The sequence below is a fragment of the Branchiostoma lanceolatum genome, chromosome 11 (assembly GCF_035083965.1).
Source record: "Branchiostoma lanceolatum isolate klBraLanc5 chromosome 11, klBraLanc5.hap2, whole genome shotgun sequence".
Classification (NCBI taxonomy): Eukaryota; Metazoa; Chordata; class Leptocardii; order Amphioxiformes; family Branchiostomatidae; genus Branchiostoma; species Branchiostoma lanceolatum.
Genome location: NC_089732.1, coordinates 8,893,556 through 8,915,469, shown reverse-complemented (window position 1 = coordinate 8,915,469; position 21,914 = coordinate 8,893,556). Strand labels below are relative to the sequence as shown.

The window sequence follows — 21,914 nt, the reverse complement described above, 5'->3', positions numbered from 1 at the left end:
CATGGCAAAAGATACACATACGGAAGTTCTATTGCAGTACCAAGGAATGCGGCCAGGAGGTCCAAATCGACCATGACCTTCATCTTCTCAAGACCAACCCACATACCAAATAACAGTACTATCCACCCAGACCGTCTTAAGTCATTCTGACCACAAATATCCGGAAGCACAGACAGTGTTTTATTATTTTTACAGCTTTTCAAAGATTGTGACACGCCTAGATTCCTGTGTTTATATCCTGTGTACGAATGTGTGGCATATAGGTTTATATAGATATATTGGGAGTCCCTAAAACTTTCCCAATAGTATGTTTACTCACGTTATATTACATCAGATACACGAGAGTTTGTAAGATTGCAGATAGCCGAGCTCCTACGTGGTCGCCCGGTTTGACAGTGATATCTAAGAATTCCATGTGTGTTACCTGGCACTCTTAAGTGTCCATATAGCGTTAAATAAATAAACTCCACCGTGTGACAATCTTTCTATTATACATACCTGCATGCATAACGACGGATGGAAATATAGTACGCCCGTCATTTCATTGTATATGTTTGTCTCAATATCGATAACGGCAACATTTCTATATTCAAATTGAATCAAAGTTTTATTCTATCGGTTGGTTTAGACTTTTTTCGTCGAAGAATGCGATCCAAACATGTGAATATGGGCAAAATCCCTAGTGGAAAAAATTGTCTGGGTCATTTTAAAGCCCGAGAGGAATTTTTGAATTTCATATCTAGGGTTGAAACAGTTTGGCCCGACTCTTACGTCAAAGCAACAAAACTATATAAAATATATTTTCATTACTATTAAGACATACAAACTTGTAAATACACCAATGGAAGCTGCTAATATCTATGGTTACTTAGTGAACTAAAAAGGAAGAAAAGTAGTACCACTGTTAAAAATATCAGAGATACAGTGTACTTTATCCGGCACTCTTGAAATGTATGTCAATTTCACTCGTATTTGCTTATGGATTATACTTGTCTACGCCGAATGAAATGTGTACTATTTGTTTAAGTCTTACCATTGGACTCTGCTTACTATGTGCGTTAGAACACACTGATATTTACTCACTAGAAAAGAGGCACAATGCAATCTTCTGCGCGTTTCGAGATGATATATTTGCAATTTCAGCACTGACGGTGGAGAATTAATCTTAAAAGTAGACGTTGGAATTTTAACAACTCGTATTTGCTTATGGCTTAACCGTCTACGACAAATGAAATGTGTACTATTTGTTTCAGTCCTACCATTGGACTGTGTTTACTACCTGCGATAAAACATTGATTCTTACTCGCTAGAAATGGTGTCTACAACAGGTGCACAATGCAATCTTCTGCGCATTGCGAGATAATATATTTGTGATTTTAATGGAGATTTAATCTTGAAAGTAAACGTTGGACTCGTAGTTTATTTTCAAAAAGTTTAAGATTTGTTTCATGAAGTTGTCCTTCCTGTATTTTTTGCGGGCTGTTTTCCCCTTGAGAGAGAGGCTGGTTACAAGCAGGTGTGTTGAAACAGGTTCACCTCTGCCCCTCCCGGGGACGATTGTGTGTCGGATCGACCGCTCTGGAGGGCCGCTCGGCGCTAAGTGGGGGTTAATTAACTTTGTTTCTGACAGTGACGCAACGATGGCAAGTTCAAATAGTTGTTTGTGGAGGCAGCGGTGATTGGTCGGTGGCGACGCGTCACGCAGGTTGCCCCACATTGTGTGCTGACACATGACTATGCATGTCGCGGCGCAGTGGCGGTAGTCTTTGACGTCCGCGGGACACACTCTCCGCAATTTACCCAAGCACGTCGCACCGGTAGGCCCTCCCGCTGCCGTCAGCACGGCAGGAGTCCCGCCGACAACTTGCCCGCGCGCCGGTATAAGGACGTCTGCCCGCCCAGCCGCCAACCACTTGTTACCGCCGTGCCACAGGGGGAAGACACGGAGAGAGGGGTCGAGTGAATTCCCGCCTAATTATCGCCTGATATGGTTACAAACACCGCTTGATCTCTGCCACTGATATACGTCCACAACAGTGCCCCTGCCGGTGGCGATGTTACAGGTGGAACCGGTCGTGTTGTGAGGGAGAGAGCGGGGAGGAAACGTGCCCGCAGACGACACCTTGCCGGGGCGCCGCCATTACAAGCGGCACACAGTGCGTACATACACAAGGTGAGTACACTTGGTGTTCACCTATGTGAACTGGACTTTGACACCAGGCTTTGTGGGGCGGTTGCTTGGAAACTTTTAACGTCAGTACCTCCTTGTCCTTAATCCTTCCGACGTCTTGCAAGAACCAGGGCTTGTCATGTGAATTTATGGACTTGATTTTTTTCTGGAGTTGGAAAGCGGAAGGGAGGATTTTTTTAGGAAGGACAGAGTACACACACACACATACACACACCAGGGCACCTGACGTCAGGAGGCCTGGCGGCAGACACAATAGGCGGGTTGAAGTCGTGGCACGTATCATCACTCATCCGGTAATAGCGCCGAGTAAAACAACAACTCGCATTCAAGTCCGAGTCTAGCCTTTCAGGCCGTAGCCCTACGTTTGGTAGAACACCCTCTCACCAGACCCCGTGGCCGGCCCGGCCACAACATTGTCCGACCCCCTCTCCCCCATTCAAACCCGTAACCGTACCCCGCCGTGTTTCCGCTCCCGGGAGTCAGGTTTCCAGCCGATTAAATTTATTTTCTCCGCATATATTCCGGCGGCCCCTTCACTTTCACCTATAACTCACCCCGCTTCTCCAAATTGAAAAGTTTATTGAGTTTGGCGCCGGGCACAAAAGTCGCCCTGTTATCATGAGTCGCGACTCCGAAAGACTTTTAAATAATAGGATTGATTTTTTTGTCTGGGGGAGAGAACAACAGGCGCTGGTTTGTGCTTACGCCGCCGTATCGTTTTCAGGCCGAACAAGTGTCCAGTGTGCCATTGTTGACAGCATGCTCCGCGGGTTAGGGGCACTCCACCGCCCCGCGCATGCTCCCTGCGTCCCTCTGAAGCAGGTGAGACGAGGGGAGGGAAGGGGGAGGGGCAACAACAAGTCTGTACAACACCAGGCACCAAAACTGGTCTTCGGCGGGGGTCGCCCGAGTCCACCGGCAACTCCACGCCCTGGTGACCTCCCCTAGCCGTCCCGTTGCTACGGGTGATCCGTAAGGGTTGAGTTTGCCACCCGTAGAGAGCATGTGAGTTGTACGACAGGTATTTCCAGTGACGTTGCCCGTCGGAATGGGAGGTTGTGTACAGACGACGCGAAGCCGCCTCGCTTGCTCTTGTTTTAACAGCTGAAAACGTCTGCGTGGAACTCTTAAACCTACACAACAGCAGACATCCCCGGTATGTACGTTTACTGTTGAATACCGAACCAGTTCTGGTCTAACTGAATACCACTGTGTTCACTTATCATAGCAGAGAACTTACTCATGCTTTTGTAGACAACCAAGCGTGTTCAGTCGGACCAGACCAATAACTATCGCCGGTGGCTTGACCCCACGGAAAAGTCGTCCACAGGTCACTCGCGTAGGACAACATTTGTTTTACCTGTCGTCCGACTCTTGTTCAAACCAGAACGGAAGCCGCGCAGAAGTAGGTCAACTAATGATGATGCAAACCCTACATCCAGAAACCCTATCCTGTTATAGTGAAAGTCATTGTGACATATTTTTAATCATAACATGTTGCTAATCAACACTGTAAACAGATAGCCGTGGTTCAAATTTTGAAAGCAGTACAGGTATATCAAACGGTATATAATACTCTCACAGGTGCTACTAGTATTTGGAAATGCTAATACGTCGTTTCAAATTTATAAAAAGGGGATGTAATATCAATATACATCCATGTCCCAATATCATACCGATAGAAAGAATGTTAAAAGCTTACGTGTTACGTTACGTCATGGTGGCGCAATGTCAATATATCGCGCGTGTATTTTTCGGCACAACGTTTCAACCAAACGCGTGGAGGACACGTTCTAATAATAACATGTACATCACCAACTTACATGTGGACTGTATAACAAATGACGTAGTCTTTTCTCACGTTTTTACAGTGTTTGGACGTACGGTGTTTTCCCAATGTATTCAATTACTAAACGTTTTCTGGGTGCACAGCTCGACAACATAAACAACATTATATTAGATCATGCTTTTCCACACTGTTATGACTTCTTTGTAGTCAAGTCATGTGTCTCAAAACAGTCGGTTTACTTAGCGGAAACATAAGCAGTCAAGCACGACCGGCCTTGTGAGCCCGACCCGACTCGTCACAGCGACTTCCACCCGTAAGGTTTCTTTCTAGTGAAAGTTTGCGGTGCTGTACAAATTGGGGCTCGGGGAAAATTTGTCGGCGTCGAGTGGTATACAGAGCGGGTATTTTAGGTAAATATGGCGGGTGTTTTGTGTGCTTTTCACACCCGGAGTCCTCCCTATCGGCCCGTCGCCTTCCCCGGTATATCTTACACGCACCTGTTCGGCACAATGGAAGGTGGGTGGGCGGGGGGCGTCTCACAACAACGTGTTTATTTTTGCCCAACGAAGTTTGTTTCTTCAGTGTGCATCTTTAGATATTTCAGACGCATCCAGGCATGCTGATGCTATAGTCTCTGGTCACAGAGCGAACAGTTATATACCGCTTATGTATCCGTATACATGTATTTAGGACAAATTCTCACGACAACGTGTTTATTCAAGTTTGCTTCTTCAGTGTACATCTTAAGATATTTCCAAAAGCACTATGTACAATACATCTTGAGCTAAAACCCCTTATAACCTGGTTAACATTTTGCTACAGTTGATGTGTTTAATGTTGAAAAAGATCTTTGCAAAGCCGTACCTTAATTTCACACTTATGCATGTGTTAGTGGCATTGTGCCTGTTTTGCATCTGTTGTTGTCGTTGTTGTGGAAATAGTACTTAGATTGCCACACGTTGTAAATATTACATGTCAAGTGACAAAGCTAATTGTTTCTTGAATGACTAGTAGGGGGTCCGATCGTGACAGGTACCTAAACTACATTGGGCGTGCAATATTCACGGTTAACGAGCTTCAAAATTATTTTGTAAGTTCAACGCTTATAATGGCTTCATTGTAACTGATTCCCTGCTTACCAAAAGATACGGTGTACGTTTAGAACAACTCCACGCCCGGGACAAAGCCTCGCCTTTCTGAAGCGTGCGTCACGTATTTAATTAGCCATTTTAAGTGCTTCAGTCCCCCTTTCCGCGCAGTCAAGTTGTCGATAAAGTTGTTGTTATCTGCAAGTTCGTGAGCCCTTTCCTCTTCTCTTGACATGTTGCTTTGTTACCTGAAAGTTTATCGATACCTAATATATGATTAATCTACCAGAGAAATCGGTAGGCCTCTGGTATACTTTAAACAGGTACGATAAACAACATTTACTCATCAGATAATGTACAATTCGTGTGGAGGATCAAACGCGTTCAAGTGCCTTTGAATGGTGTTGACAGAAAATTTCAAGTTGTTTTATCATTTTCGCTAAGCCAAAGTTTTAAAATGCTCAGCAACTTGACCTAATTACTAACAATGATTCATATTTTTAATCCTTTTAATGGAGTAATTATTTGTTTAGAAAGTAACCAGAACTTTTGAAGCCAGCCCCTCATGCTTGTAACAAGAAGCTAAGTGTTGGGAGGAAGAAGCCCCTTCTTCGCTTTCCTCATCAAGTTGTGTTCTATCATTCATTCTTGGTAGAGCACATCGATATTATGATAAGGAGGACACAAAGAGGCCTGGCGGCTATGCTTATGTAGCTGACTGCTCCCCGACAAGAGAAGCTTGTATCTAGATGACAGGTGGGAAGGGTGGTTGAAGTTACCTGCATGAAAAATGGAGGTATAGTTTTTGGCTCCGTTTGTATCAAAATAGCCACTGAGAAGCCATCTAGTGAAGGCTGCATTATCGAACAAAGCGGATGGCGACACAAAAGGCAGCAAATTACGTAGGAGGGTAGCAAAGCCGATGTAAGAAGACATCTTGGAGATTAGCTGGTTCTTTTGTTTGTCGTGTTTTGTTCCACGTCACAAATCCGATCACAAGCCCGACAAACTGATCGTGCCCACGATATGTCGCGAGTACAATGCATGCATATAGTAAGTTTACTTCCCATTTTGCAGTAAAAAGTAGTACTTTCATTTCCTGCCTTTTGTCAGTGAAATTTGTGTTTAATTATGTACATATATGTGTATGGATGATGTTTCATCAATTTGTTGATCTATGTTGCCAATAACTGAACTTAAAGTTAAAATCATCTAAACCCTTTTATTCAGACAATGTATTAAATTTAGATCGTACGAAGCTTAAGGTTTTGAAGTCAAAATCAAAACATACATTTTATTCAAGGCGGGGTCTTCCATGGACAAAGCATAGGGATGGATACAATGTCAGCTTAAATATAAGCATTATGGTAAAATGCAGAAATATAATTCAACTTTTCGTCACGTCTTGTAATTTATGAGGCTACTGGCTTGACCCTTATTCAATAGAACCATCTGTTAACATTGTGGAAACACGTAACTACCTAAATGATTGCCGAGTGATGTGGCAGTGAGGGGAACCTAGTCTATAAAGCAGGCTCCGTGGCAAGCATTTCAATACAGTGTATTGACGATTTTTTTTCTTAGTTCGATTTATTTATTGTTTTTAATTATCTCATTACTGTTGCTTTATGATTGGTAAAAAAAATCATGAAAATTGTGAGCCATTAGAACAATGGAGCAGAAAAATGGCAAAATGAAAACGCCAACAGCGAAGCCTGGAATGGAGACTAGCGGAACCCCTCTGTACACGGCCTTGCAGAAAACAATGGCGGACGCTCAAGTAGCCCATAATACTCGCTATGGCTGCATCGAGGACTGAGACTGCCACAAAGGCGACACAATGACAAGTTCTCTCTACCCGTACACAGGCTGATCCCCGGAAAAGCCTCTCTTTTTGTACAAGGGCCATTTCTGCGATTTCGTTTCCCAATACAGTCGCAGCGGTCTCGTGTCACTGATTCTTATTCATGGTAGTTACACTACGAGCTTTGTAGATGTGATTTTTCTTTTGTAAGACTATGCCCAAGTTTTGTCGAATTGAATAACAGCTCTGATCTTTCTTATTTAGGTCAATATTCAGTCTTAATGAAATGAGTGCAGAGAGAAAATATTTCGGTAATATATTTTTTCTACCGAGAAAATGGGAGTGTTTTGGTTGTTCATATCCTACAACAAGTCTCATTCCTAAACCATACCACACCCAACAGAAATGCACTTCCGTGTTTTAGATGTTCTTTCGTGTTTGTTATGGTTAGTGTACCCAAAGTCGTCTCCGTTTTTTAACAGGTGTTCCCTAGAGCCCTGTGTAACAGGTCAGGTTTACACTTTGTCAAATCTTACCCTGGTATGTTCTGGCCACAGGTATGTTCTGGTACCTTACACCGGCCAAGACAGGCTCTTTACCCTTTGAAACTAAATTATTCTTACAAACGTTGTTTGCAAACCTATCAGTCTATGTTTCTTAACATTTGAGCATAGGTGTTTATATACATGTTTACAGAATGGTAAGAAGAAGTATAGAAGACCTAGGTTTTCACGTTTTTAAAATACATATGATACAAAGTCAAGGACGTGTGTTCTATAGAATACCGCAGGTTCCGCCATCTTGATTATCGTGTTTATGATACACGCACTCTCAAGTACAATGCATGATGAAAACAAAACTTTTGAGAACACCTTCTGCCATTGTGTTTTTACACCAGGTTTCCTTCCTAATGGCTCGTTACAAGAATGCTAGGGCATTGCAGACACGAAATACCTTAATTGGAGGTATGCATTGGTGCCTAGTGCCATAATTTCGACATTCCGACGCTCTCAATCGAGAATAAACCTGCTCGACCAGTCTGCGGTTTAGCGGTGATATCATCGACCAATCTCGCCAAATATTTATCGTCAACAGTAGCGATGAATTCTCGCGGAGTCGTTTTACCTTTGCCGAGGTGGGAGAGCGGGAGAGGTGACAGCCGCCATAGTCTGAAGCCTTTCAGGGTGATTGAACTTATTTCTGGTTGGTGGAAAGGGTTAGCATTACGTCACCCTTACTCATTCAAAAGAGAACTGCGTTGCGGCTCTTTAAAGGCCTGAGGTTTATGGGCGTGTTGGTAGCAGTAGTTGATCTCTGTTGTGTGCCAGTGGTGGACGGTTTTAATGAGATCTTTTTATCCTGATTTGTACTATGCGAAGATCTGCCGTACGGAAGAGTACGTTGGGAAATGATACCAATCCTGCGGTCTGGTTGGAATTTTGAACTTTGTGGCCCGAATCTAAGGTTGGTCCATTAATAGCAGTAAGAATAAGAGTGACTAGAACCAGTAGCTAAAAACGTCGTCAAGCAAGTAGACTGCGCGTTTGGAAAGCTTTGAGCACAATTATGAACGTAAAACAAAGCTGCGGTTTGAAAGAAAGCTGCTAGGGGCATAGCTCAAGCTCAACAACTTATTAATAATCTTTTTACCAATATTCAATGCTTGTTAATCACACAAAAATGGGATAATCTATGTAGGACATGTTTACTTATTCTGTATCAAAAATAATTAAGCAAGCAGCATATACGTGACTGACTGGGTGGGTAGCCTGAAGTCATCTGGGTGTCATTAATCACGTAATCGCAGTAGAGGAATGTTCCTGAGCTTTCATTACGTCTTGTTTTACAACCATAATCTAGTTAATCAGTGTAGTGGAACTGGCTCTTACAGGTCGTGGGCACATAGCATATTTGTCGTGCGACAAGTCTACGACACATTTAAGACAGTACTGAACGTGACGTCCAAAATTTAGCTGCTTTCTGGTGGAAAAGTTTGTAGATTCTTGTCGACAGTCCGTTCTGTAAAGATCTTGCTGAAAATCCTGCCACTTGAAAAACCTTGCGACGTATGTGACCAGGCCTGCGTAGATACGGATGTTCTTCATTATTGCGGACAATAAGTGTGTAATGCTGCAATTTTGTCTAAAAATAAAACATTTTTTTGTGTGTGTTTGCAATTCGAGGCCCGTATAAAGCCTTAAACGAGGTATGCTGTCCACATACTAAGTGAGAGGAGTAGAAATAACTAATCCGTAGAATTGCCTGTTTTCTATGAGTTTGTATTTTGTGTTCTTCTTTTAGTCGTCATTGACGAAACCGTTTACTGCATGCTGCCCCCGCGGATTTGGGTAACGTTTGAAGTCCGAAAACAGGTCGAGTGTGTGTCCGAAACACTACAGCCTCTCGAGCGTAGATGCCAAAACAGTCGGCAATTTTCCAGCGGCTTGTTCTGACCGAGTTCCCCTGAACGTAACGACTTCCTCGGGTCTTGTTTTCCCATTCTTTCTGTCATGGTTGCAGCTTAAACACTGATGCCCTCTTGTTCTTTTCAAATGGTACGTTACAAAAGTTGCTGTAGTAGTACTGTTTTCATACTCTATGTTTGAGTAATGTCATCTAGTGTTCACGTTTCCCTCGCGTCATCTGTCGTCGCGCAAGGCTAAGGGCATTGTCAGGTGCTTGTACAACGTTAATTTGCGGTGTTTGTGTCGCAAAAAGAGAGGGGCTGGGGTTTCAGAAGTCATCAGTAAGGTCATAAATCAATTTGTGTTTGATTGTAATTGAAGGCGCCACATGGGGCTAGGGCCAAGTTTATGTGATACACAGAAGGCGTGAACCTCAACGCTATACAATGCCACAGGGTACAATGTATGACAACAGGTCTTTAACCATAAGGCTACGATGCTAATCTATTCTATATGCTAGAGGCATGACCAAGTACAATGTATGGCAACAAGACTTTAACCACAACTACAAGGCTAACCTATTCTACATGCTAGAACATGACCAAGTAGCTTTGATCATCAGGCGTTAATAATAGTTCCATCAGGTTGGTAAATCAATTAAACAAAGTGTTCTTTTGTACGCAGCCATTTTTCTGTCTACAAACGTTGGGCTTAACAATTATGACGTTTCGTTAGATACTGATGCCTTTGATCACCATTCGTGAATATTTTCATCAGGTTATAATTACCTGTATCATATTATCTTTTTACTCTAGGTTTCTGGAACAGTTAGCATTACTAAACTTTTGCACCATAAAGTAATTTTGGGAAAACCGTCTTTAACCACTAGTTCCACATTATGCGAGAAACGTATGGTGTAATCAGAATATCTACGGCATTGCTATGAAAGTGCGTGACCTTCAAGGTCAATGGACGTATGTTACCATATTCATTTGACCGTGAACAATCAGCAGAAAAAGTATTCTTATATCCGCTTCCGTTCCGTTTGGACATGCTCTTCACATCAACCACCTGTTGATTGTCAAGGTCACTGACCCCATTTGCAGTCACTGCAGTCACGTGACTGTGACGTAATTTAGCCTCGCCATATTGGTGGGTTAAACGCATGAGAAGATATTACGTGAATGATGTTTTAGAAATTTGACATATTCCTCAAAATCCTTCTGTATATTTGGAAAGCAACTCATCATATGTAATTTCTTACTTGTGATTATTGAAATATTGTCTGAGCATTCCAAATGGTCAGTCGCCATCTTGAATCCATCCAAGCTACCAACATGGCCTTGACGGCTATTCATAGCGATCTAAAATGTGACTGCCACGTGCATGCAAATACCCTGTAAGTGCCAAACGATGTCTAGTCAAGTTTACCGACCACACGGCCGCGGGGTTCCCTGGCGCCGCTGAGGTTTCCGTCGAACAAGCGTGCCCGTGTCGCCCGTGAAGTCCCGACCGCTGTACCCAAAACATCGCGACGGAAGCCCGCAACACCCCCGTTAATAGAAATCCCTGCTAGGAAGTTTACATTGTAACCTTACCGGTTGGGCATTGTGTGACACGCCATTGAGGCAAAGTTGTGTCATACACAGCCGCAAAATTCGATCGCCCTGTCCTTGCTAACTGCACTAATACCCACTCCAACAACTTACTCTGTGTAGATAGAGAAATATTATAACCAAGCACTTGTCTAGGTGGAAGAACTTGACACTGGGTGCTGTGAAAACAAAGCGATCTCTATAATTGGGTTTATGTTGGTCCAATGCCAATTTGGACGTACTGGTTGGAGTTTCATCTTTTTACTTGGTGGAAACGTGGAACATGGTAACGAAATGATGTAATAACATAAGATGTAAAAAGTAGATGTCTTTTTTTTAATGGTGCAAGGGCAACATGTAGGTGTAGCATCTGGTAGACCCCTAATCTAACATATTTGACGATAAGAACGTTTTATGTATGAGAAAACACAGCTAAAGAAATATGATAAACTCGACTGGTTTGGTACATGTTAAATGCCATTTTGTAAGCTTGATCTATATTACATTTGGTGAGAACCCTTTGGCTGTATCCGCTTCGACTAGGGCGCCATCAATAAATGAGTACAATGCAAATATTTGACGGACGACAAATTGTGTACATGTATTCGTAACTTACTAGGCCAAAGTATGAAATCTGTGAGCAAGATATGATATGGAATATCGACATATAAATGAGCACTGTGGGAGGTAAAACTAACTACCACCTTTCGGTAGCTTTGTCAGAACTCCCGCGAAGTTGACCTTAAAGGTGTGACCTTGAGGTCAAACATGACGGCCTTGCGATGTTGTCGGAAGTGTGGGGGTAATGGCGGACGGGTAGTTCCGGTCGAACGGGAGGATATAAAAGATGTGTCGTATCGATAAAAGGGGCAATTTTTCCTTCGATTCTCCTCGCGTATTTACAGATTGATTACAAAATATTTTCGAAGCGAATTCAGAGTTGTCGTGCGGTTTCGGTGAAAGGCGCCAACAAGTTCTGCCCCATTACCATGCCATCTACGTGCTAACGTGGCGATTTAGACATCCTGCTACAGCTCATATCATGGGTACGATGATCATTGTGAGCCCCATTTGGCGTCATCACCAATACTCGATACTTTGATTTCTTAACATTTAGAAATGAAGCATTCTCAAAACATCTCAAAGCGATGTTCAACAATTGACACATTTGCAATAGAGTGGGAACTGTACCTCAAGTCTATAGCCTGGGTCATAATAGAATAACCATCATCATCATCATCATACATGATAAACACCACAGAAGCTCCTCGGTAACCATAGCAACAGTGACGCATTGATATAAATCCTACAAAGCAAACGACTTAAAAGTGGCAAACATACAAATCACGACGAATTCATGTGAATGCCTGCAATTCATTATGACAAAACACCAGACTTAACTTTGCAAAACACACACATCGCCACCAGAAAACACACAGCCTCTATCTTTAGCGACCTTTGAAGACGGTAACATCAGAAGAGATGGGTGGTTTGAACAAAATCCCTGTGTTTTGCAGTAATGAATCGCCTATTGTTTGAACAATTCAACCATACCCATACGTGTGTAATTTATATCAATGAAACTGTTGTTGGACGCACGTATTATGTTTTACAAGCCAATAATTTCATCATTTATCCTAGATCTATAAAAATTTGATAAAAAAGTGCTTCATCACATTTGGCGTACATGTCAATGGGGAAGAATTTTACATTGAAAACAAAAACTTGAGATGAGTAAAGTTTCTTCCATGTATACCTTTATTGCTTCTCGTGCCCATTCCAATGTCCACCCTGTATCAGAAGTTACTCAACCCTGTACCCTTACATGTATCCCCACTCTAACAATCAATGAAATACAATTAATCATTGGCAAAAATGTAATCTGTACATTTTACAGGAACTTTACACATTTCAAAAGTATCAATCAATTAAGACTTAGGCGTATAAGATTTTACAAATATCTAAATGTTTGCCTTTCTCAAGTTTTCATTCCTTAATTGCCTCTCGGTGTTTGATTTAGTTCGCTGAATGACAGACCAAGACAAGTTGTGCATAGATATTACTACCAGTTTGTGGCTATCAGATCTTATTATGTACATAATGTACATACTGGCGTTATCTTCAGAGGTCTGTGGGTTGTGGACTGACCGTAACAAAGTATGATACCGATCTATACACATAACTAATGTACTCCTACGCAAACACCAGATACTACCACAATAATACTACAATCTTATCAACTGTAGAGTCATGTTAGAGTCTTCCTTCGAGTTGGTAAGAGTTACCAAATGTACTTTGCTTTGAATGTCGATTGTGCTTTAGATACACACGAGTGCAACGACATAGTTGTATGCTTCACAAACATTGTACCCACCTTACATTTGAAACGAGTATTACTGGCACTCAGTCAAGCATTTCCAGACCTCCTCTTTCAAAAGTCTAAACCACAATGTTTTGATGTTAGCATTGCCAACGGCAGTCTTCGGTGTATAAAAGGTTTTCTTTCCGCCAATAATAAAGATAACAAAACAAGAAGCTCTCGTCCCAGTGTGCCGAGTTTATGTGTATTTACAAGTGCAACTTGGTAACGCTCCATTAGTAGCTGAAAAATCACTCCTTGGCTTTGAGGATTGATCATTAAGGGGGATCACACTAGGGAATGTTGTCATGATTTACTGCATGTTCTAATCCTTACGTCAACACGGCTGTTTGTTGAGTGTGATCGCGGCATTGCAGTTCAAAAGGCGTGGAACAATGCCTGAAGATTTCTAATATTCCCCGCCCACGTTAAGTTTGTCCCGGTGTGTTATCAAAACTGTTATTATCACTGCCGGGTTTCCAAAGAATCCTGTTTTGCCTGTGTATTTCTGGGCTGGAGTTCAGGCCCTTGAGAGAAACGAGTCGGGTTTTAAACAAGCCACGATAGTGTAGAGGCGACGCAAATGACTCGTTAGCGCAAATACAATTTATGTCCCAGACGTGCGAATTGTTTGTTAGGTCAACACGGCTAACACAGCTCCGGTACTCATACAAAGGCCACAATAGACCACCCTTTTAAAATGATGATTGACGTCTTCCCTCGACCAATCACGGCGCCGGGATACACACAACTTGGGTTCCGGTGCTATGGCGGCAGTATTCGCCCTCTGGAACGCTTGGCACCCAGACCTTTAGAATTTACATTTCTCGAGCTTTTCTTGTCCAGAAACCGGTTTGAAACGCGTCTCGGTCATTTGTCTTATTTGCTCGAATACAAAGGTTATTAAAGAACTGTCAACTTGTTTGAACGAAGCTTAAGATTACTGGCCTGGCTTCTCTTTGTTCCAGTTATGACAGCTCCAGCTTTCCCACTATGTCATGTGTGCAGGAAAAAATAAACCTGTTCAAAACGTAATATATACAATCCAGGGAAGCATAACTGCACATTGCAACAAAGGAATACAGGAATGTGTACGTATTTGGGAAAATAAACAGACAAATAGTCTGCAGAATTGATGACCTAGTTCCTTCAACAACGTCTCTTGTAGGCGACGGCTAGACGACTATAGCCTGAATTACATACACGTCAGGTCATGCATTCCCCCCAAAAGGCTGAAAGGTAACGTTGGTTCTATTGGGTCACCAGGTCATCTTTAAACCACTATAATATGTCACAGTCAGCTGCAAGTGTCACAAGATCTATGGCCACCATGGAATCTTAGTTCCCTCTTCCCCGGAACCCAAAGTTCAACGCCTTAAAAATGTTTGATCCTCTAGGACTTTGGAATATGCTACTATTGAACAGTTTTGATGATTGAGTTTTATGTGTATTTCGTTAAGTTGCTATGACTATTGTTGTGACGTTGAACTTCAACAGTTTCAGGGCTGGTTAGTAATAACTGAGGTCCAAGAAGAGATGTAATTCTTCTAAACTACAACGCTTAAAATCAACAAGTCTTGATATATATTTCTTATGTTTCAGCAGGTGAGAGGGACTTAAGTCTAGCATCAGCGTGGCCCCCGAAGAATGAGGACAATGCGGACCGTGCCAGTGTACTGCACCAAGCTCAAGTGCTTCAACGTTCTTCCTGTCATCACCATGGCAACGACAGATGAGGAGAACCCGGTGGACCCTTTCTCCTGCCTCCCCGACGAGCTCATCCTCCGGGTCTTCTCCTTCCTGCAGCCAGCGCTAGTCTACTTGCCGCCCGTAGCGCAGGTGTGCAAGCGCTGGTGCGGGCTTTGCCAGGACTCGAGCTTGTGGACTTCTTTAAAGTTTTCATCCACGACGTTCAGCTCGACGCAGCAGGAAGACGTCTTCTGTAACATCTTACAACGGCGGGGAAACGTGCAAAGAATAGACCTGAGCGCCTGCTGGAACCTCGTGACGGACAGGTACCTGGAGCATGTCGGGAAGAACTGCAGTAAGCTAACGCAGCTGAACATTTCGGGCTGCCGGCGAATCACCGACCGGGGATTGGCTCATGTGGCCAACGGCTGCAAGAAGCTGCGCAACGTCGTCATCCACGCGTGCCCGGAGATCACGTGCCAAGGCGTCGTTTCATTGGCTAAGCAGTGCGTGAACTTGGAGGAGCTGACGATTAGTGACTGTGAGGGACTGTGGCGCGATCCACACCGGATGAGAACGATCCCGGCCTACTGCACGAGGCTGAAGTGCTTCAACGTGGGCTGGTCAAGCGCCTCCCGCGGCATAGTCATCGACTTGGACATTAAACACTTTGCCATGTACTGTACGCAGCTCAGACATCTCAACGTTAGGAGCTCGCAGATCACTGACAATGGTGAGTGCAGAATTATCTTCTTATTAAATTATTTAAACACAAGAAGATCAACCAAGGCAGTGTTGATGAAGTTACTACGGTCAATGCATACTTTTTGTGTATCTTAGAGAGAGCTCATTTTTCAAAAGAAAGAGAAAAGTTGAATTCTTCTTCAAGTGAAAAATGACATAGATCTAGACGGTGCTATTCAATTATTTGACTCAGAAAATACATGAATTCTACATAAGTGAAAAAATGACAAAGACTAGTGCTGTCTCATTTTTTCACTACGTAGAGAATACATGAATTTTATTTCAGTGAAAAGATGAAATAGGTGCTATCTCATATTTTTCACTCCTTTGAGAATACATATGGACTTAAGTGAAAAAAGGAGATAGAGGGGTTCTATGTCATATTTTTCACTATTAGGATAATACTTCTACTAATGAAAAATGAGAGAGTACTACCTCATTTTGTCACTAGTGACAAGGTGCATGGATTCTAATATAGTGAAAAAATTGAGATAGAGGCACGTTATCTCATTTTTTCACTTTCAAAAGATTACATACCCTCTACTACAAAAACATTACCATAACACAACAAAAAAGGAGGTATCTTACTTATGTCACTTCTTTGGGTATAGGTCCTTCCATGTGCTTCGGTCCTGGGTCATCCCCTGTATCTGCTTAACAACAACAACGACAAAATACTATGTAAATCATCACGTTTACCCATAAATTACCAAATTACCCATACATAGCTAAAGCACACAAGAGACGAGTGTTTTGCAACGGCATGCCTACATGAAAATTGCATATTGTACAAACTGAAACAGCAAACAACCAGTGATCGTGGCAGATCAAGGCGACACCTGTAAGATGCCTTCAGAACTGCAGTCCATAAAAAACAGAACTGTACGACGTGTGTAGCATGAGTACAAAATCCACACAAATGCTTGTCACCAACTTCTCTATTTAGACACATCTGTGTAATCAGGCGGAGGTCAATTACAAGTGCCGACGGTGTCATTTAGATGGATTTGGGTAATCAGGACTTCAGGTCATGACATTAGGGTCATATACTGATTGTATGGTCTCTCTAGTCTCTATCTGAGCCCCCTTTCCCCTTGGCGTCCCCGTTTTTCCCGAAGTACCTTGAGATCCCCCCTCCCCATCACTTCCTTTCTACTCTCTCACGAATTGACACGCTCGCAAACTCACCAAACATCATGAATGTTGATCTGAGAAAAGCCTTGGCTCGTAAAGCGTCTTGAAGCGAAAGGCGGTCTCCAAGAGTCGCCACGTCTATCTTCTGTCATCTTCAGGACGTCTTTGAACTACACAATGTCTACTTCTGCTTCCTAGACGTTCCTGTAGCGCATCTTGTTAAGTCCTGTGTGGAAAATCTATAGTTTTACATGAATGACGCAGTTGAGCAGTTTGGCGGGAAACCAAAATGTCCATTTGACCTCGTATCGTCAGTGGATTATACCAACTGCGATGGGGGCGAAGAGAATAAATATCACTAGCACATTAAAAGCAGGGGTATTTGCCATTTCTATGGATTTATTTGGTCTTAATCTTTCTACAATTGTGCTTTTTTACAACCTTATTCAATATCATTGGCCGGAATAAATGAATAAAATGTGTCCGACCGATTCAACCAATGTAGGAGTCCAACGGCCTTGTGTCCTGATAGCCCAAATTAATCTAAATGAAGCCGCCAGCACTGTTTGGTATTGACCTCCGCCTGATTATCTTAATGTGTCTAAATAGAGCAGTTGGTACTGTAACAACTTGAGATGGTTATTGGCATTCCCATTACGAACCCAAGCCTTAAATTCTACGCGATGGTGTCTCTTCCATCAACAAAAGCCTTGCATTCTTCAGATTATTTACTTTGGTGACTTTTCTGTAGCTTTGTTGTGTTTTGTTCATGTTTACACATGCCGTCCCGATTTGCATCGTTAATCCCTTGTTTTACCCTCCAGGAATCGCCTATATTGCGCAGTATTGCCGACTGTTGGAGCATCTGGACCTGGGCCACTGTTTCATCACCGACACCGGCATGAAGTGTCGCTTCCCCCGCCTGCGTCACCTGGACCTGAACGGCTGCTGGCACCTGACGGACAGCGGGCTGAAATACCTGGCCGCCAACAACCCCAACCTGGAGTACCTCAACATTGACTGGTGCTTCCGAATCACGGACAAGGGGATCGAGCATCTTGCCAAGCGGTGTCCGAAGCTGCGTCACATCAGCATGGCGCACTGCTTCAGCGTCAGTAACCGCGGCATCAAACAGTTATCGCAGAACTGCCCGGGCATCGCGGAGCTGAACGTCAGCGGAAACTTCCTACTGACCGACAAGGCGCTGCGGTACCTGTCGGAGTCCAACACCGTGTCGCTGAGGACGTTGAACGTGGAGGGGTGCACGCGCCTGACGGACCAGGGTATGGGGCTGCTGCTGCAGACGTGTGGGCGGCTAGAGAGGCTGAATGTGCGGGACTGTAGGAACCTGTCACCCGACGGAATGTGGCTCCTGAATAACAACATCCACGTAGAGGGACTGTGCCAGCGAGAGATTCCAAGTTTTCTGTGTAGCTGATAGTGACTAATTACGGTGCAAAGACATCAATAGTGCAGCGCTAACTTGCTTTTGTGGATGACACCATCTAGGGACAAAAGAAAAAGGCAAAAAAATGACATTCTTGTGTGGAGAGACCAAGAAAGAATGGCACTTTCGAAACATGCTCTCTTGTGGTGATTTTAGTAAGGACTTTGTTGAGAATGGTACCGTATCTAACAAAAGAAACGAAAGTATTTGAAAGTCATTGTAAACGAAATTTTCTTTACCTATATAAAATGCAAAATATTACTATGCGTGCAAATGTCATCCATGAAACTAAGTTTGTGAGGTAACATTATTTAGATTATTGAGCATGCTGGTGGAAGTATATTATCTGTAAAGAAACTACCAGGTACGCGTCATGGTGGATCAATGTTTGTTTGATAATTCCTTTTGTAGCTCCATTGCTCTTCTATGAGGTTAGATCAGTTGACCAGCTAGATAATTTGCACTGACGTCTGATAGAAACAAAACACTTTGCAATGGATGTGACGTCATATCACAAGTGTAAAAATAGGTAGAAAATCACTTGTCTAAAAGTTAGAAAATTAGGGGCATGACCTTCAAACGTGCATACAAGTACTCACTGTCAATGACTCTTACATGCAGATATGTTTTTAAAATTTCAATATGTGGAAGTGTGGTACTATTTTAAAATATTTTGATAATACGAAGGCCAGAGTTGTTGAGCAGTGCCTCAAACATAATTTGCTATCGCTTCAAAAGACTGTTGTTGGATGCATTTGCTACGACCAGGCAACATATTTCTGAATAGAATCCACATGCTTGAAGTATGCAATTGCCCATGTACGAATTGTCGTTGATAAAGGCAATGGAACGAATGGAGAAAAGTTTATAAGAATGATACATATTGATTGTATTGTATCTGACAATCTTAAACCCTGTAAATTACATGTCAGTAACGATGATTCAGGTTTGTGCGGGAAGACAGGGTAATTTTTTCTTAATAATTGAGCGGTGAAGGTTTGTTTTCATTGATAAGGCAGCGCAGATATGATTTTATGGATGACATCGTCTGGAGATCCCAAAACTGATGAGAGAGTGCAGTAATATCTCGTTTTGTAACGGATGCTTTACTACCTGTCCAAATTTGTACAGCTACTCCGAAATATTTACCATCCGACCCCAGAATCGCGCACGTTCTCGTCAGACTGTGCTCTTGATCTCGCGAGAGCTCGAACAAATTTCAAAATGGCGTCGGAGTTTGGAGAGGGTTATAGTCATGACATGTTTGACATAACATCTCATTCTACGCTAGTTTTACAGGGGGACTATTGCCAACCATCGCGCGTTTTCATTTTTATGACTTGAACAAAGGGTACCAGTCATTTTCATCCATAATATTATGTTTTCGTGACCTATAATTCAGTCTTCTATGAATTGTTTTTGTTTCCTAGTGGCATGTGTAATGTCTAATGGGGATTGGTGAAGCATTGTGTTCGCAACGTATAAGTCATTGCAATACATTTGTAGCCTGGTGCGGTGTCGCCGTAACCTCAACTCTTAATTATCAACTAGGTCCTTTACATCTTTTTGGAGAAAACAAGCCAACCAAACGAAACATGCTGTCCTAGCAAAAGTTTCCAGACTCGACGAACATTGTAGTCTTGTCGAAATAAAAACTCTAGAAAAAAAAGAAAATCTGTCAAAGAATTTGTACGGATAGAACGAGACCACACTTGCAGGTGGCAATATCCACGCGACCATTGTGATTTTGAGATATTGATATTTAAGATTTGTTTGATTTGATTTTGATGTTTTTTTTTATCAGACAGAACAAAAGAGACGTATACCAGAGCGAAACCGTTCATTTCGTCAAACGTTAACATGAACATATTAGTCAACTTCTGGAATATCTAGATTCCAAGATTGTTTGTTTCTACGTCTTCTGTGATTCATAAGTCTTTTGGTCAAAGTAATCGAGTTGAGAAATTGATACTTGTACTAAGTTGTACATACATGTACACATCTTAATCAAAGAAGAATGGTGTTTCTATGTAAATGTGCAAATGGTGTTCTTTCCTGTATATACTAGCTTAAGGTAGACATCACAGCATTCTTGGTATACATTTAACCGCTGCATTGTTGCTTCTTTTACCCTTTGTTGTACTATGCTTAAGTGTATTTATTTTCGAGAAATTGTTATTTATTAATTGTGGGTGGGGGATACATTGTTAAATAAAGCATTCCATTTTCTATCTACTTCCTGTGTGTTGTCTAATGCTTCTTGAAGATGCATGAGATTATTATACATGTATATAGATTTGATTGATTATGGCAAGATCTAGATTCAGCTTTATAAGGTGTGTTATTCAAATGACACAGGGTAAGAGTCAGATATCCGTAGGTTTTGTCATACAGATGACATAGGGTAAGATTTAGCTATCCGTAAGGTGTGTCGTTCCAATGACACGGGTTATGACAAGTACCTGAAATAAAAAAGACAACTCGTTGCTCTGATAAAAGCTCTCAACACATAACAATCGTAACATCATGCCACAAATTGCGGAGTTACTGTGATTCTTCTACCCATAAAATTGATATTATATCGCTTAATGTAGTTTATATGATGCCTCCTGTTGACCGATAACTGAAGACCACCAAGGACGAGGGCAAGGTAAACAGAAGTTTGTTACTTTAGCGCCACCTTGCGGATCCTATTACATAGCAACCTGTCCTGCCACTATCTTACAAGAGTTTTACTTGGTATGAAAATTGACATTTAGGCATACCTTGTGTTGAAATGATTGATTGTAAAGTTACAAAGTTGCTGACATCTCATCATACATTGCCACCTACCAACTATATTTTGGGCAGTCAGTAGTGGTGACTTTTAACCAGGACTGATAAAGAACTGATAATGTAAAGAACCAAGCGGTGCATGCTGTTCACTACTATTGAAATAAGGCTCAGCTACACTGTAAATGACTTACACCTCTGTCTTTCATGCTATGACGTCCATTACTAGTACCTTCTAGTTAAAGTATCGACCCTTCAAAATGGTGTGAAAAATTCGCTTGAATGCTCGTCATTTTCATTATGCTGCCCCATTTTTTCTTTGCACATCTGGTAATCTGACCCAACAACTTGTCTAAATACAAATTGTCGCTACTTAAATACGGATTTATTTGATGTTGTCATGCCTGAAAAGAGCACCAACGCACAAAGCAACATTTCTCGTGCTCGCACACTTTGATCTCATGTCGGCAAATGCTGTGACTTTGAAAAAGTATATCATATTTAGGATAACTTTTCGGTCACAATGTTCAAACGAGATTTAAGGAATAACTCATAATCAATGACCTAAATTACAGGTAAGTGGACCAGAAATCACCCATTTGTCGCCAAACAGTTACAAAACCGGTTAAACAACATTCGGTTGTCTCTGTGTTTTGGTTGACTGAAAATCGCGGTTTTAAATCTGCCTTCAAACCACTATGTAAACAGAGTCTGTCTTTCCTTTTCTCATATTTCAGAAAATCGAAGCTTAGAGGATTATATAAGAAATGTTATTCATAACTGTTACAATAAGTTTCATATGAACGGAATGAGTCTGTTATGTCGCGATTTTATAATCGAATTTGGAATGACATGATTTGCCAGTTCAAAGACAATTCTTTGTCTGCATAATTTCGG

The 21,914-nt window shown here is 42.1% G+C and overlaps 1 protein-coding gene across 5 annotated transcripts; it reads left to right on the top strand.

The window, feature by feature from the left end:
* The first annotated feature begins 1,720 nt into the window (after positions 1-1,720).
* Positions 1,721-20,480, top strand: LOC136444357 (F-box/LRR-repeat protein 2-like). 5 transcript variants are annotated; one of them, XM_066441871.1, is made up of 4 exons: positions 1,721-2,173; positions 2,916-3,347; positions 14,837-15,653; positions 17,623-20,480. In XM_066441871.1, exons 3-4 carry the CDS (start codon positions 14,879-14,881, stop codon positions 18,234-18,236), a joined length of 1,389 nt encoding a protein of 462 aa, XP_066297968.1. In that variant the 5' UTR covers positions 1,721-2,173; positions 2,916-3,347; positions 14,837-14,878; the 3' UTR covers positions 18,237-20,480. The 5 variants fall into 5 exon arrangements, with proteins under 5 accessions (XP_066297968.1, XP_066297967.1, XP_066297966.1 ...); XM_066441870.1 differs by having other exon boundaries at positions 14,834-15,653; XM_066441869.1 differs by lacking the exon at positions 2,916-3,347.
* Positions 20,481-21,914: the final 1,434 nt, after the last annotated feature.